This window comes from Pleurodeles waltl, chromosome 10, assembly GCF_031143425.1.
Source record: "Pleurodeles waltl isolate 20211129_DDA chromosome 10, aPleWal1.hap1.20221129, whole genome shotgun sequence".
Classification (NCBI taxonomy): domain Eukaryota; kingdom Metazoa; phylum Chordata; class Amphibia; order Caudata; family Salamandridae; genus Pleurodeles; species Pleurodeles waltl.
Genome location: NC_090449.1, coordinates 264,931,031 through 264,946,538, shown reverse-complemented (window position 1 = coordinate 264,946,538; position 15,508 = coordinate 264,931,031). Strand labels below are relative to the sequence as shown.

Genomic DNA, 15,508 nt, shown 5'->3' with positions numbered 1-15,508 from the left:
AGTGGGTGCGCCATGCATCAACTTGATCTATGTTTCTATATATCAGCACCTCCACTTGACCTGCATGCTCCAAAGCCCTCCCCCCGCCGTCGCACCTAGAGATGGGTCACAGGTGGGACTGCATGCCTTTACCATGTTCATACTCACAGTAGGTGTTAAGGCTCATGGTTTTTTCTTTCACCATTACCAGTTACATATCTTTATGCCACCTGTTTTGTATAAGGTTGAGAATTGCAATGAATAACGTGCTGAGTCGATGTATCCTGACAGCCTATCCTATTGATGTTAATATATTCTATAAAATGTAATAAAACTAGCTTTTAGAAAAACAGCTTTACTTCTAGCAGATAAACATGTGATGGTTATGTCTGTATTCAATTAAATTATCTTTTTAGGTCTGGTGTTAGCCAAGACTTTTGTATTCACTAAAATTATATGTATAATACACTTACTTTTAGGTGTTTTCAGTCAGGCATCTTTATCCATTGGTATGTGGCTTTGCTGTTCGCATTTGTGTGCCACTCACTACAGCACAGAGCATGGGGCAGCCCATTTCAGCCATCAGCTGACTTCACTGTGACCGAGAGCATTCTGCTTCTGACAATGAGCATTTCCACACTAAGCGGTTCCCTTTAGTGTGAAGAACTACTGTGTGCTTTTTTAATTTAAAAAAATGTTTGCCTTTAGCCAACGTTTATTCATTTTTTTTTTTTTTAGATGGAAGAGAGACCTGCAGCTTTCCTCACCATAAAGTGTTGCCAAAAACATGATAACAACAAAACAAGCGTTGAATAAGTCAGATGGCTGGCAGCAAATGCCAGACCTATTGGCTTTGCCAATGTTTGTGGGTATGACATGAGATGCCGGTGTTATTCTGCACAGTAGAAAGAGTCGCGCGAAGTTGAGCTCAGAAGCACGTGGCTCCTGACAACAAATCTTTACTGAATTCCCAAATAAGGAACTACATACTAAGTGAGAATTGTTCTTAGAAAATCAAATTTAAACAAATTAACAAACTACGGGGAAAAAATCGGATGAAAGTGAAGTACGATTTGATTATTTCTGTGGTATGAAGGCTGTTCACATTCGAGCTGTTTGCAACAATGAGCAACGGAAACATGTGACAAGGAGGATTGGCAGCTTTGGTTGTTAGGACCATGCTAGAAATACGCCACAATGCCACTGCAAAGGGGAAAAGGTTAACAACACACTGTCATTAACAGTGTGTGGGGTGCGATGAAAGCACCAGACTCACCCGCACTGTCATAGGTCCTACTCCATGTCCTCACTGAATGAGGCCTTACTGGACACGGGATTATAAACGAAAAGGCAAACACCACGACCAAACACAAAAACAAAGCTGCAAAGAAAGCTGCAGTTCGCCATTTGGAAAGTCTTGATACAGCAGTTTGATTTTTACTCCCAACTTCTTTTCCTCCGCCGTTTTCACAGTTTTCCTTATTTTTCCCATCCTCGTTCTTCAGGGGGTGAATTTCGGCATCTAAATCCTTGCTGTCCATGCTACTGCGGTGCACTTTCTGGAACGACCAGGCTTCTGAAAGATGAACAAAATAATCGAACTGAAATACAAACCATTATTGATCATCATTTATATTTAGTGATGCCTAACTTAATGCCCTGCTGAAACACCACCTTATAGAAAAGAAACACATACTATGAAATCGTTTATTCTGGATCATTTATTCCCTGAGAAACGTCATTATTGCAATATGTACCCAGTTTGACAGATATTTCCTTAATCATATGGTAGCATACTAGCCAAAATACAAGGACATAAAACTGTGTTGAAAGACTAGAAGCCTTGTGAAACCCAGCTTCGTTTCACTAGCACAAGCCACACTGGAACAGGATTAGAAGAAATAAAAATATGACAAAGGTCCAAATTAAAAAAAAAAAAAAAGCACTGACAAAGCCAAAAGGCCTGACTTATTACTAGTGGAAGAATCTAGTAATGGCTGGGAAGCTTTAAATGCGTGTTGTCTCTAGTCGTCCTGGAAATAACATTCGACAATAAAGCAATATATTGGGGTAAAAAAAAATTGAAAGCAGTTGTAGAGATCCTTCGCTGAACGCATTAGCAGCTAAGCTATACCTTTAAAGAAGAGTGCTGGGAAAAGGATTCAGAAGATGAAGCGTACATTTTAAGCGGTGAGCGTAAAATAGCATAAACATCAAACTACTGCACAGTAGATACTTTTGTCAAAGGGGCAGTACTTTCTTCGCAACATTAAGAATGCACATGTTCATGCACACTTACCTTGTGAGCAAAAAAGCTGCACTTTTAACAAGTTTTCATGACAGCACAGTGGGGAAAATGAGCACGCTAAAACGATTAGTGAATAGCGCTGTCTGTATGGGAGGCTGAGGTATATAACATCAAGCTCTTTATAAATAAACAAGCACTGCAAAGAAAACTACTGACTGTCAATGTTTTATTTTAGCTATGTGCTGCAGCGGTGGGGCTGCTGAGTATCATGGCTGAAAGTAAACAAGCATTGGCAAAGCCAATAGCTTGCAAGAGCTATTGGCATTGCCAATGCGTCTCAGACATCTTGTACAACAGCGTGGATGCTGTTCAGCATGGCTAAATGTTTGTGGCACGGAGGAGAGTGATGTGGAGTGTTGTGGAGTGTCAGAGTGGCATAAAGTGGTGTGGAGTGTCATAGAATGGTACAGAATATCGTAGAGTGGATTAGAGTAGAGTATCAGAGTGGATAAGAGTGGAGTGTCATGTATTAGAGTGGAGTGGTGCAGAGTGGCTTCAGGGGGCAACAAGTAGAGTCGGGAAGAGGAGGCTAGAGTGTGGTAGAGAAGAGTATGGTAGAGCGGAGTACAGGGTGGTAGAGAAGAGTACAGTGTGGGAAAGCAGGGTATTGTGAGGGAGAGCACAGTACACTATGTGGTAGAACAGAGTACACCGTGTGGTAGACAAGAGTACAGGGGCATAAAGTGGAATACAGTTGAGTGAAGTTTTGTAGAGTGGAGTGGAGTTTTGTAAAGTGGAGGGAAGTGGTGTAGAGTGGTACAGAACTGAGTAGATTGGTGCAGCATGGTGCAGAGTGCTGTAGAGTGTCAGAGTGGAGGGGCACAGAGTGTCATAGCATAGAGTGCAGTAAATTGTTGCAGAGTGGAGTGCCACACGGTGAAGTAGAGGAGAATGGCATAATTTAGAGTGCAATAAAGTGTTGGAGTGGAATGGCATAGCATGGAGAGAAGTAAAGTGTTGCAGTATGTCGAAGACCAAGGTATTGTAGAATGAAGTGGCATGGAGTGGTCAACAGAAGAGTGGAGTGGCATAGAGTACAGAGGATTGGTGTAGGGTAGAGTGATGCTGAGTGGAGTGCTGTAGAGTAGAGTAGAGTGGGATGCTGTACAGAGGAGGGAGTAGAGTGGAGCAGAGTGGTATAGTGTGCAGTGTGCACAGTGCAGTGGTGCAGAGTGGAGTGACGTAGAATGCACTGGCATAGAAGAGAATGGTGCAGAGTAGAGAGGGTAGAATGAAGTGGCGTACAGTGCAGTGGTGTAGAGTGGAGCAGAGTAGAATGCAGTGGCATTGAGTGCAATGGCACTGATTGGAGTGGAATGGGTTAGAGTGGCACTGTGTAGAGTTGACTAAATTGGAGTGGCACAGAGTGTTGTGTACTAGAGTGGTGTAGAATGGAGTCCACTGGATACCACTCTGTGCGAGTGAAGTGGCATAGAATAGAGTGGACTGGGGCAGTTTGCACTGGCAGAGACTGTTGTCGATTAGAGGGGTGCAGAGTAGAGTGGCACTGCGTAGAGTAGCGCAAAGCAGAGAGGCGCAGAAAAGAGTGGTGCAGAAAAGAGTTGTGCAGAGTAGAGTGGCGTACACTGCAGTGGAGTAGATTACAGTGGTGCAGAGTAGAGTGGTATAGAGAGCAGTGGAGTGCAGTGGTTTAGAGGGCAATGGCAGAGAGTAGAGTGGTGCACAGTTGAGTGCAGTGGTTTAGAGGGCAATGGCAGAGAGTAGAGTGGTGCACAGTTGAGTGCACTGGCAGAGACTAAACAAGGGTGCAGTGTTGTAGAGTGATGCAGAGTAAAGTAGAACACATTGGCGTGGAGTGCTGTAGAATGAAATGGCAGTTGCAGTGGCATAAAGTTCAGTGGTGTAGAATTGATTGATGCAGAGTGGAGCTGCAAAAAGTGTAGTGGCGTAGAGTGCACTGGGGTAGAGTGTAATAGAGTGGTGTTGAGTACAGTGTTGCAGATTAGAATGCAGTGCTGTAGAGTGCAATGGCATAGAATGCATGGTGCAGAGTAGAGTGGCAGAGAGTTCAGAGGCAGAGTGCAGTTTTGAAGACTAGAGTGTTGTAGAGTGCAGTGGCTTAGAGTAGAGTGGCGTAGACATAACTACTGTAATACAGAGTAGAACGGAGTGGTTTAAAGTGCAGAGACATACAGTGCAGTGGTGAACAGTAGAGTGGTGTAGAATGCAAAGGCTTAGAGTGCACTGTTTTTTAGTAGAGTGGTGTAGAGTGCTTTGGCGTAGAGTACAGTGGCCGAGTCATATTCCTTTTTTCTAGTGGAAGAGAGCAGGAGGATGGGGCAAGTAACAATGGGCAGAGGGGTGAGCAAGGACTACAGAGCGGGCAACGACGATGGGCAAGTGCTAAAAAAAACAAAAAAACAATTCAAGCAGTGGAAGGCCACTAGTAAATAAAATTAATCAGAACAAACACACGACGATGACAAAGTGAAACCAGCATGCGCTGACCAATGAGAAGAAAGGAAATGAGAGTGACGATGAAGCCAACCTATTGCCAGTAATGGGCGTTCTCCAATACCAATTAAGTAAACAAAAGATCTGGAAGGTGACAGCAAATGAGCTGTCTCCTGCAATACCTAAAAAGCCAGAGAACAGCAAATAAATGTTGTGTCAGAAAAGAAAATACATCCTGGGGAAAAAAATGGAGACTTGTCGCCAGAGCTCCACGGAAAAAGCCCTTCTCTCCCCCGAGTTCAATGGGAAGGAAGTTGTGTTAATGGGCCCAGCAGCAGAAGCAGGAGACAGAATGACGATAAGCTGCTGAGAGGTAGTCCAGCACCCCCTGCCATGTACAGAATTCATCTGATGGAGCAAGCTGATCAAGTGCCTTATAGACCTTTGGGGCACAAGGGCAGGCCATTTATGAAAAGTACAGGCAGCTCCTGTATGGAGTATGGAGAAGGGCTGGCTGGGCCCCTGTGGAGGCGGAAAGGCAGCAAGTAAAAAGTGTGTGCAAGCAACTCAAAAAAGAGCTATGACACAGCCAGCAGTGGCCGCGTCATATAGCTTTTTTCTGGTGGAAGAGAGCAGGGGGATGGGGCAGGAAATAATGTTACACATGCTGCCTGCCCTGCGCCCACTGCCTAGCTCCAGCGGTAAGGGTGAAGGAGTACAGTGGAAAAGAAGGGTACATCAGAGTGAAATAGAACCTTGGATTTAAAGTGAACAAGGTGCAAGAAAAGGAGAAGGCAAAGAGGGTGTAGGCATCCCACAAAGGAAGATGCCTTTATAGATGCACCCATGAAATCAAACCTGAGCACAGAGGGTAACAATGAGAAGGTTCAGATCCTGGCCAGGAATTGGAAGTCAGGAAGCCGCTGGGACTAATACCTGCGCATGGTCTGTAGGATCCCAGAGAGCAGGTAACAGTACAACGAATAGAACATAACATCAGCATCCACTGTCCAATTGAGGTTTATGCCCGTTAAGAGATACAAATAAACAAGTATGAAGCCATTTATTAAAGATAACTGCAATCGATTCCAATTTTATTAACCAGCATACAGCCATTCTTTTTCCATCTTCACCCAACATAAATAAAGGCACAAGATATTAAGAACTCAAAATCAAGTAACAGTTTGTCTACAAACAAATGTACTAAGTGTCAAAACACACTTTTGCCTGCATTGGCTTATGACAAAGGAAGCAGAAAATTTCGATACGCATGAATACATGATATACAAAATATAATAGCAAAGAAGTAAAAATAGTTAAAAAGTAAAAATAAGTGTGGATGAAGATGAGGGGCAAAACGTTCAGGCATTAAAAACAAACGTCTAAATCAGCAACCAATTAAAGATGTGGCCATGTTCAATTGTAAAGGTTGGCAAACAATGGTGTTTAAGCATTTTATGCTATGTTACTTGGCTATCTCATGAGCGCGCTATACTACCCTAGTAAAGGTTACTTTGCACTCAAACTAGGACAGTGTGCTGCCATGAAAATAATAAAGAGGTCCTAAACAAGATGTTTTGATATAACTCATAAATGGATAGTTTTGCAAATGTGTCCTTTCAAGAGAAAGTTGAGATTTTCTACATTACAATTTTCTTGTCAGTTTACAAATACACCAGATTTTTTTGTATTTAGAGCACTAATGATAAATAATGTGGATTCTAAACCGGAGAAGCTTAACAAAGAGAGGCAGAACAAAAAGCAGAAGTCTGATCACGGTTGGCAAATATTAACTGTGTGTTTATGATCCACCAAAGTTACTTATCGTCAGTACCAAGGGTCTGATGTGCATTTATGTGGAAGCATATTGACCTGTGATAGAAAAAACAGGAAGGATAGACAGCCACAAATTTTCAGGTGGTGCAACAACATTATCAAAACAAATAGTCGCCTCAAAAGTGGCCCTTTGGGCAGCAGTGACTGCATAAGATGCAATGGCAAGGTAGGAATAAACCGCCAATGCTAAAATAGCAAGAGATGTACAGAATGCTTGCACATGTACATGGTTAAACTGTAGCTGTAGCAAAAGTTACACGTATCTTTTATTCTCTTGGTTGTGTGAGAGACAAGCTGAAGTTCACCGTGTAGCCGCTGGGAGGGCTATTCAACAACCTAACTAGCACAATTTGTTTCCACGAGTTCTAATGGACATGGATTTCTTTCGACCTAAAAAAGTACTGGACTCTGAATCATACTCTAAAATTTACTCTGGAATCCCAATTACTTTTCAGCAGGATCTTCCTCGATTTGATCATTAAAGTTTGATCTCCGGTATTTCTCGGGCATAGTGTCCCAATCACTATCAGCAGGTCTGATCTGCCAATACGGACACGTGGAATCCGTACACTAACCTCTCAAAATAATGTTATATGTCATTGCTGAGGAGGAGGCCGTTCTTACACCAAACATAATGACAGATGTGCCATCACAATGACCAAACAGTTCTGTTGACTAAAATATGTCTTTTTACTTAGGAGCACCCAAGGATTTGCAGCAACAGGATTTACAGTTGTGTGTTTTGGTGATTTTAGGTGACTGTAGCATATCTTGCAGGTAGATAATCCGCCAGGCTACGTAGCTTTATAATTACAAGATGCAATACAGTAACTCTGGTGAGTGGCAAATCGATGTGCCAGTCAAGGATCCCTTTGGCAGAAAATCAAGAATACAGAAAAAGGTATCTAAAGAAAGCAAACCTAGTAAAAGCAAGATTTATTTATGTGCTTGAAAGATACTCACACAAGGATCACTTTGGAACACTTAGTAAGTAGAATCAGAAAGAGGAGGGGATATTTAAGGCAGGCCAATGAGTAGCTCCAGCATTTGAACCTCTCCTTCAGACACTGCCTCCAACCAAATTACAAAAAAAGAAGTAATTTGAACCAGTTAGCTCATGAGGAAGGCACATTCCCATAAAGTACGTTTCAGAATTTGTCAAGACACTGACATGAGTAGATTCAGCAAACAGCTCCTTTTATACTTGCTATAGTAGAAAAATAAGGAACAGTTCTTTCAGCCTCATTCCCATCACCCTATGCTCATCGTCTTCCATGCCATTTACTCGTACAATATGGAACAGACATTCCTTCAACCATGATCATCGAGGACTAGGTTATTCCCTGTAAACTACAGTTGCTCGCAATCAAAAAATATATACATACATTTTTAAAAGTAGCGTTCATCAGCATGGAAGGCTTTATCCAGACAATTCGCTATACTTCATAGTAGAAAGCTCATTACCCCTCCACGGTCAATCTCTTCACCCACTGCATACAGTTCTACTTTTGAAGAGGCTGTCGTTTGTCTCGCTCCCTTCCCAATGTACTGGATATATACTACTTTTCAGGATCCATCAACTGTAATTTCCACCAATACTTTATTTCCCAGCATTCATTCTCTGCTGGCCTTGAAGTTTGATGGCAAATGAATTAAGTTTGTATTCCAGTGAGGGTGCCAAGTTCCTTCGACCCAAGGTGTACCTTCTTAATGAGCCTGTATATCATATTTAAGAGTAGATAGATTCATGTGCTTCTACCTTCTTGTATTTGGATGTACAAAAGTGGAATGTTGGATTAAGTCTTGCGACTGCAAGAGAAACATCTGACCAGCAGACATAAATAAAGAAGTAAAATTAGTGATGTTTTTGAACATGAGATCCTCTGAAATAGGGCCAAGCCAAAGAAAGTCACTGAATGAGTTTAAAATAAAAGCTTAGGCACTTTGCTGCAGAGTCGTAGGTCTTATACTGGTACCAAAAGTAAGATTTATTTATTAATTTAAAACATTTGTAACGTGCATACGACCATCAGGTATCAAAGCCCTGACAGACCAAGAGAAATCCAGAAAGGCAAAACCAGGCCGATTTATCCTAACCCAAAAAATAATCTCGAAAACAAAACAATCGAAAACAGACAGTGCAGGGCGAGAAAACTCAAGTTGAGGGGACCCAGCGACTTGGCCTAATCAGTAAACAGCCAGGTCTTCAGCTGTTTCCGGAATCCAAGGTACCCCTCATTGCAATGAATGTCCCTCCGGGAGGGAGTTCCATAGTCTACTGCCTGCTACCATGAAGGTTTTTTCACCCCATCTAGTTTTTCTAAATCGGGGTGCCTCCACCTGACCCACTTCTAGGGTCATACCGTTTAACAAAAACCGTCAGACACCCCAAGCCACACCCATGTAGAGTTTTGTGAATCAGGCACAAGGCTCTGAAGGAAATTGGTTTCCTCATTGGCAACCAATGAAGCTGTCGTAATCTTTCTGAAATAGAAGCATATTTGGGCAGCCCTAGGACTAGTTGAGTGGCCGCATTCTCAGTGATTTGCTATTTGTCCAACAAATGCTTATTAATATTCAGGAATAAGATGTTACAATAGACCAGCTAGGAAGAGGTGAGGGCCAAGACCACAATGCCCTAAGATCTTTAGGCAAAAGAGGCAGGATCTTCTTCAGGATCCAGATCGTCGAGAAGCAGGAGCGGACTGTGCTGTTCACCTGGGCGTGGAAAGGTAAAGCATTATTAAACAACTCTCCCAAGTTATTGGTCACCACTAATGGTACGGGAAGAATACCGCAATCTAATCTAAAGTCCACCAGCGTTCAGACCAAATGGAGCTATCTCTATCAAAAACAATATTCTCTTTTTTTCCCCTTTCAGCTTCAGCCAGTTTCTGTTCATTCAACCATGAATTTCCTGCATGCAGGCCCCAAACCTATCCATATCCTCCTCCCAGGTATTCGCGCCAGACACAATGAAATGGTTGTCGTCAGCATAAGACGACACCTGGAATCCAAAAGATCTAATAAGCCTAGCCAGGGGGGCTTCACAGAGGTTGAATAATGTAGGACTTAAAGAGGACCCCTGAGGTACAACACATGGGAGCTGAAATGGACTAGCCCCATAAATCAGCACAGCTCACCGTAGTCGTACTACTATATAAAAACGATTCCAGCAACATCAGAATCTCATCTCTCATCCCCATCTGCTGCAGCCTTTGCACCATCCGAGCAGGAGCAATGGTGTAAAAAGCTGCAGAGAGATCTAGCAGAACCAGAACAGCAAAGCCACCTTGGTCCACTTGTCTCCGGATAAAATCTGCTGTGCTCGGTTGTATCCCCTGCACCTTAAAGGGGATCAGCCTGTGATCTGACCAGACTCACAGACTACCAAGGAATACTCTACCGTCATACGAACCTCATGACTGGCAAAACTCCCATCCAGTCTATGATAGGCATCATAAGTAACAGATTCTACATATTGGGTCAAGTCAAAAGTGGTCATAAAGTCTAGGAGAGATCTAGTGTCTTTATCTCCTTCATCCTCTAAATGGAGATTAAAATCCCCCAAAGTTAAGAGATTTTCTCTTGTGATGTATGGCTCAAGTGCCCTGTGGCCGTGGGAAATAAATTGAGTTTTTGAGCCAGGGGGTTGATATAGCGAGATTTCTGCCAACACAAAAGCCCTCCACTTGTCCCTAAATATCAGGGCAAGCCTTTCCCCCTGCATCTTGTTCTATCCAGTCTAGCCACACAGTAGTCTTGGTGAGTTGTAGTAACAAAGTCAGGCTCAGAATCCTCCCTTGCCCATGTTTCAACAAGTGAAGAGTTGAAGAAGTTACAAAGATCAACATCTAGAAACTAGAAATACACAAATAAACATGACATGATGTACATGGAAGCTTGAGAAAAACTGGATACAATCCTGGACGGCGTCGCCTCCACTAGAGATTCTCTGGAAAAAGACTGACACAATTGAGGCAGAGCTCAACCTACTCGGAGAGGACTACAAAAAAGAATGGCGAACACATGGATGCTGCTGAGACGGCCATAACAGAACTGAACTGAAGGCAGAGGAAAGCGAAGCACAGCCAAAAGACCTGACTAAACAAGGAAAGATTCTAGAATATGGGGCAGAAGACTCAGAGGGCAGGGCCATGGGGGATAATACAAGAGTGGTACGACTACTCAAGAAAAAGGAAGGACACTGTATGATATCCTACTCAGAGACTTGGAGACAACAAACCGTAGCATTCCAAGGCTTAACTAAGTTTTTTTCACCCTGAAAAGAGCCCACAGGGTCCTGATCCAACCACCTACTCTTGGGGCGCCACAAGACTGCTGGTGGCCAGATTGCTATATTATAGGCACTGAAACTATGTACTGCAAGAAGCATGCATGAAAGGACGTTTCATGGTAGAAAACTGTAAAGTTAAGACATTCTCTGATTTACATCGCTGCTACCAGGACCCCATAGCGTCTTCTATGGAAGTGGGAAAAAAAAGATTATGCAAAATGGTGATCAAGGATGCATTACTCTTTCCAGCGAAGCTTACAGTCGTGATCAACGGGGAGACTCACGTTTTCATGGAACCCACCATGGTGTCTGGGAATGGGCATACAAATACAGTATAGAGACTGGCAACCTCCGATGAACAGCATGCCTGTCCAGGCCTTGGCACTACAAAAAGGCAGTTAGTGAAAATAACTTGAGATGACAGACATACTTGGCAACAAGCAAGACTGGAAAGAGATAAGGAATGGCAGCAGCAGCCACTCTCATATACGACTATTGCTCAATTACAAACAACGAATCATCATCATCAGACGAGGCAAACACCCACACAGACTGAATAGCAACAAAGGACAGCATGAAATTGTCAAAAGTAACTCCGAGGACAGCAGACAGACTATGATCGCCATGGAAATCCCAGCAGATATTGGAATGCAACCTTATCAAGTCAACACAGGCCAAACACTCAACAGTTTTCTTTATAAGTATGAATCCCCTAGGTGGCAGGGAGTGGCCGGAGGAGCAGCTCTTTAAGGAGCCAACAACACCCCCCTTATTCGCGCCATCCTACTGAGTCTGGCAAGTAGTAGCAATGACATATTTGGAAAACGGATGACAACCATACAGTCCAGGGAGGGGATCAATGGGGTGTAGTTTTAAAGTTTATGTTTAAGTTTCTAGAAGGTTAATAAAGATAACAGACAACCCCATCTAGGACCATACCAATACACTAACACTTGCTATTGATAGAACATTTGACACCCTCCACTGGAAGTTTTTTTTTCTTTTCTTTTTTTACCGGGTCATGGACAGGATGGGCCTAGGGGTTGAATTGAGCAAATGGATGACGCTTCTGTACACAAACCAGATTAAAAGGATGAGGTCAGGAGGGAAAATATCTAACTCTTAACTGATAGGTTGGGGCATGCAACAGGGGGGCCTACTATCCCTCGTCCGGTTTGCATGGGCCATATACCCGCTGGCAAGCACAATAATACATGGAAGACACTACAGGGGCCCTATGGTAGCTGGACTAACCCATAATATCTGGAGGAACTGGTTCCAGGGGAATATATCGTTGAAGGCAGGTGATATGTTATTTATAGTGATGGGGGAGCAGGTGCGCATTGCAGGCACCATGAAAGCATTACTAGGTTAAACATAAATAAAATACCACTGTGCCATAAGATAGGCGAGAGTTTGTGTCTATATAACAGGATCAGCTCCACGGGAAGAAAACATAACACTGGCAATAGTTGCCATGAGAAGCCGAGTGGGGTTCAGGCAAACCACACCAGTATCAGTGGCAAGGAGAATTGCTCTTGCCGAGAGGGTGACGCTACCCTGACTAATATATTCCTTCACTCACCAATCTTTATACCTGGGACTGTATCCTTTTTATGCTATTGACAAGTGAAACCATGCTCTGTCATGATTATGCTCTGTGGCCACCGGATGTGCCTAATTTGTTTTGTTTTTTTGGGATTTGGGCTCCGACTAGATTACGGTCTTTAAGCCACAGTGGTCCCACTGAGGACCTCCTTTCCTTTCTTTTGTCCCATTTTTTTCTTTCCTGACCTCCCATAATCTTTTCTCTTGTCATATCTTAGCTCCTAATATGATTTGTTCAGTTGAAGGAGATTGGCTGTAATCTTTAAGTGCCATGTTATACCGTTCTGCATTGTCACATCTGGTGCATGTACTTTGTTTAGACAGCTTGGATCGCTGTGACAGAGGATTATGCTGTGTTTGTTACTAAAAAAACAATAAATAAAGGCATCACAAAAAAATAAAGAAATCTAAAACAACTGTTTGATATCTAATTTAAGGAACTGGACCGCCCATGCCCAAATTATTTATACCAGTGTCGGAAGGGGGATTTTCAGACCTAGACTACAAGCTTTACTATTTTATGGCTCAATTACAGCAAGCTGCCAGACTGTGAGAAGAGAATCTTTCTTTTTGGGCAAGCCCCAAACACAGTCACAATCATGCCTCTCTTGCGAGCATTACTGAATCCCCAGGTGAGAGATGATGGTGCTGATATTCTAATGAAGTGGTTTACAAATAGCTGGACGAGGACACTATAGAGAACAAGCACACACAAATCACTCATGCCCAAGTACTCCCATCGATCATCAGCTTCACCACATCTGGAACGCTGGAGTGAAATATACCAGAGGGTATAGCAGAGGCAAGAGGGAAATGCAATTGCGGGCATTACGGCATTGCTGGGGCAAATTTTCTTCTCCACGGATCCATCATTACAGCAAAGCAGAAGCGGTGAAAAACAGGTCACACTCAAAAACCAACACATCAAGGATTGAGGGTGACTGACAGCACCAATGGTAAACACAAAGCTGCTACAGTACAGTAATGATCACTCATTGCCTCGATAAGATCCTTGCCAGAATAACAGTGATGGATGGGTAGAGGGCATGAACAGACCCTATCAGGGATAGAGAATAGGGGTGAATTTTAATAAGCACGCCAAAAAGTTCTAGTAATAATGTAATGCTGGGTTCAAGTTACACAGTACTCTTACCTGCATAGATTGTACACGCCTAAATAATTTTTAGAATCTGGCCCAATGTGGATGAAAATAATTCACATTTAGGACAGAATACTCAGGATTTTACCATATGCTATTGGGGTGCCCAAACATATAGAGCTATAGGAAAATGTGGTTGATACAGCATTGTGGTTAGCAGATATACAATGTTCAATCAAAGGAGAATTTGTGACCCTGCATTTTTCCAACTAATGTGTTGGCTGCTCTATGCCTTGCTTTTCTGTGTGGTTTGGTCAAAGTACACCAGTTCCCACAGGTATTTTAAGCAGTAAATCATGTTTTCTGGGGTTGCAATTGGAAACTGCTCGAGGCTGTGATTTATGTTTAAATTCCTGTACACCTTTTTATTGCCTGTTTTACACAACACACAATTACCACTCTTAAAACAATATTTAAGTGGAAGAGCCCCTAGATCAAACGGTATGTGCAATTGGACCTGCAAGCCTGAACGTATGGGCCTCCAGATTGGGCCACAATGAAGCACAAACATGTTTTAAGAATGTTCCAATGTTTTTGATTGTATTTATCACCCTGTGTGAGCAGAAGGTTGCAACATAGGGCAACGTTTCAAGCTCTGTTTCTCTTTGAGGACAAGAAGGTTCTTCCTCAAAGAATACCATGCACTTTTCAGACTACGTTTCACAAATATATCTGGATATTCCATTTCTCTAAGTCTGACACTTAGAAGTTTGGTTTCCCCAATAAAGACATAATTCATTCTGCAATTCCTGCTAAGTCACTGAACTGAGAGAAGATAGTCCTTAAAGGCTCATGGAACATGGCTGTGGTTTTCAAGTGAAGCATTTCTTCCAGCTGGTTTCCTATAAAGGGCTGAGTATAATTGGTTATAATTTAACTTAATAGTCAATGTCAGGTAATTAATTCTTTCAGTATGGTTATTATTTGTAAAGTTAAGTCTAGCTGGTAAATGTTCAGCTAAACAACAAAATTTACAAGTGTGTCAGTGCGACCAGAATAAAGCATAAAAGCATCATCTATGTATTTTTTCCATATGCATGTATTTCTTCTAAAGGACTCGGTTCATGCTCGACACAACATGCCTCGAGGGCATCCATTTAGAGAATGGTAAAGTTAGGTGCGAAAACCCCTCCCACCGGTGTACCTTTGCACTGAAAACATCAACCATCAAACCAGGAAAACAACCAGGAAAACATAATTGGAAGGGCACTACAGAGTAAAGAAGCAATGAACATGGTAGGGACTTGGACTTGTGAGGGTCTTCTGTTAAGTAAACTCTCTACAATGGCTATGCCACAATTCTGTGTATTAACAGTATAGATAGGCTGAATGTCAAGTGTGACAAAAACCTCATTTAAATGATCAAATTCTAAACCCTCACTAAGGATGAAACGTATCCTGTGTCAGAGATCCAAAATCTCTAATCAACATAGATTGACAGGCGTTCAAGCACAATGCCACAAATGGACAGTACTGGTCTCCCTGGAGGATTAGAGGCATCTTTGAGAAGCTTGGGAAGAATGTACATAATAGGCGTTCTCAGATTCGTATTATTTAGAAACAGAAATTCATTCTCATTTATATAACCTTCCGCTTTAGTGTGCTTGATAAGAGATAAATTATCATTTCAAGTATTAAGGAGGGGGATATGATCCAAACGTGGATAATGATTTGTGTAACTCAGTGGACTATATTGATCTCCATTCTATTTATCAATAGCCTGAATACCAATCCCAATCCCCTTATCTGAGGGTTTTATGAGAATTAGGTCTTTGTTCCTTAGATCAATCAGGTCCCTTTTTCTGCTATACTAATAATATATATGGGACATGAAAAATGTCTATGTAACAGCCAAAATATCTTTCAAGAGCAGGTTCTCAAATGAAAGGAACTACAGTGGTACCAT

The 15,508-nt window shown here is 42.4% G+C and overlaps 1 protein-coding gene across 1 annotated transcript in view; it reads right to left on the bottom strand.

Moving 5' to 3' along the window:
- The window catches only part of FAM234A (family with sequence similarity 234 member A), a 318,557-nt gene that overhangs the window by 219,485 nt on the left and 83,564 nt on the right, over positions 1–15,508 (bottom strand). The window contains exon 2 of the mRNA XM_069210403.1: positions 1,256–1,555. Coding sequence (XP_069066504.1) covers positions 1,256–1,520 — 265 coding nt within the window. The 5' untranslated portion in view covers positions 1,521–1,555. The remainder of the gene's footprint in view (positions 1–1,255; positions 1,556–15,508) is intronic.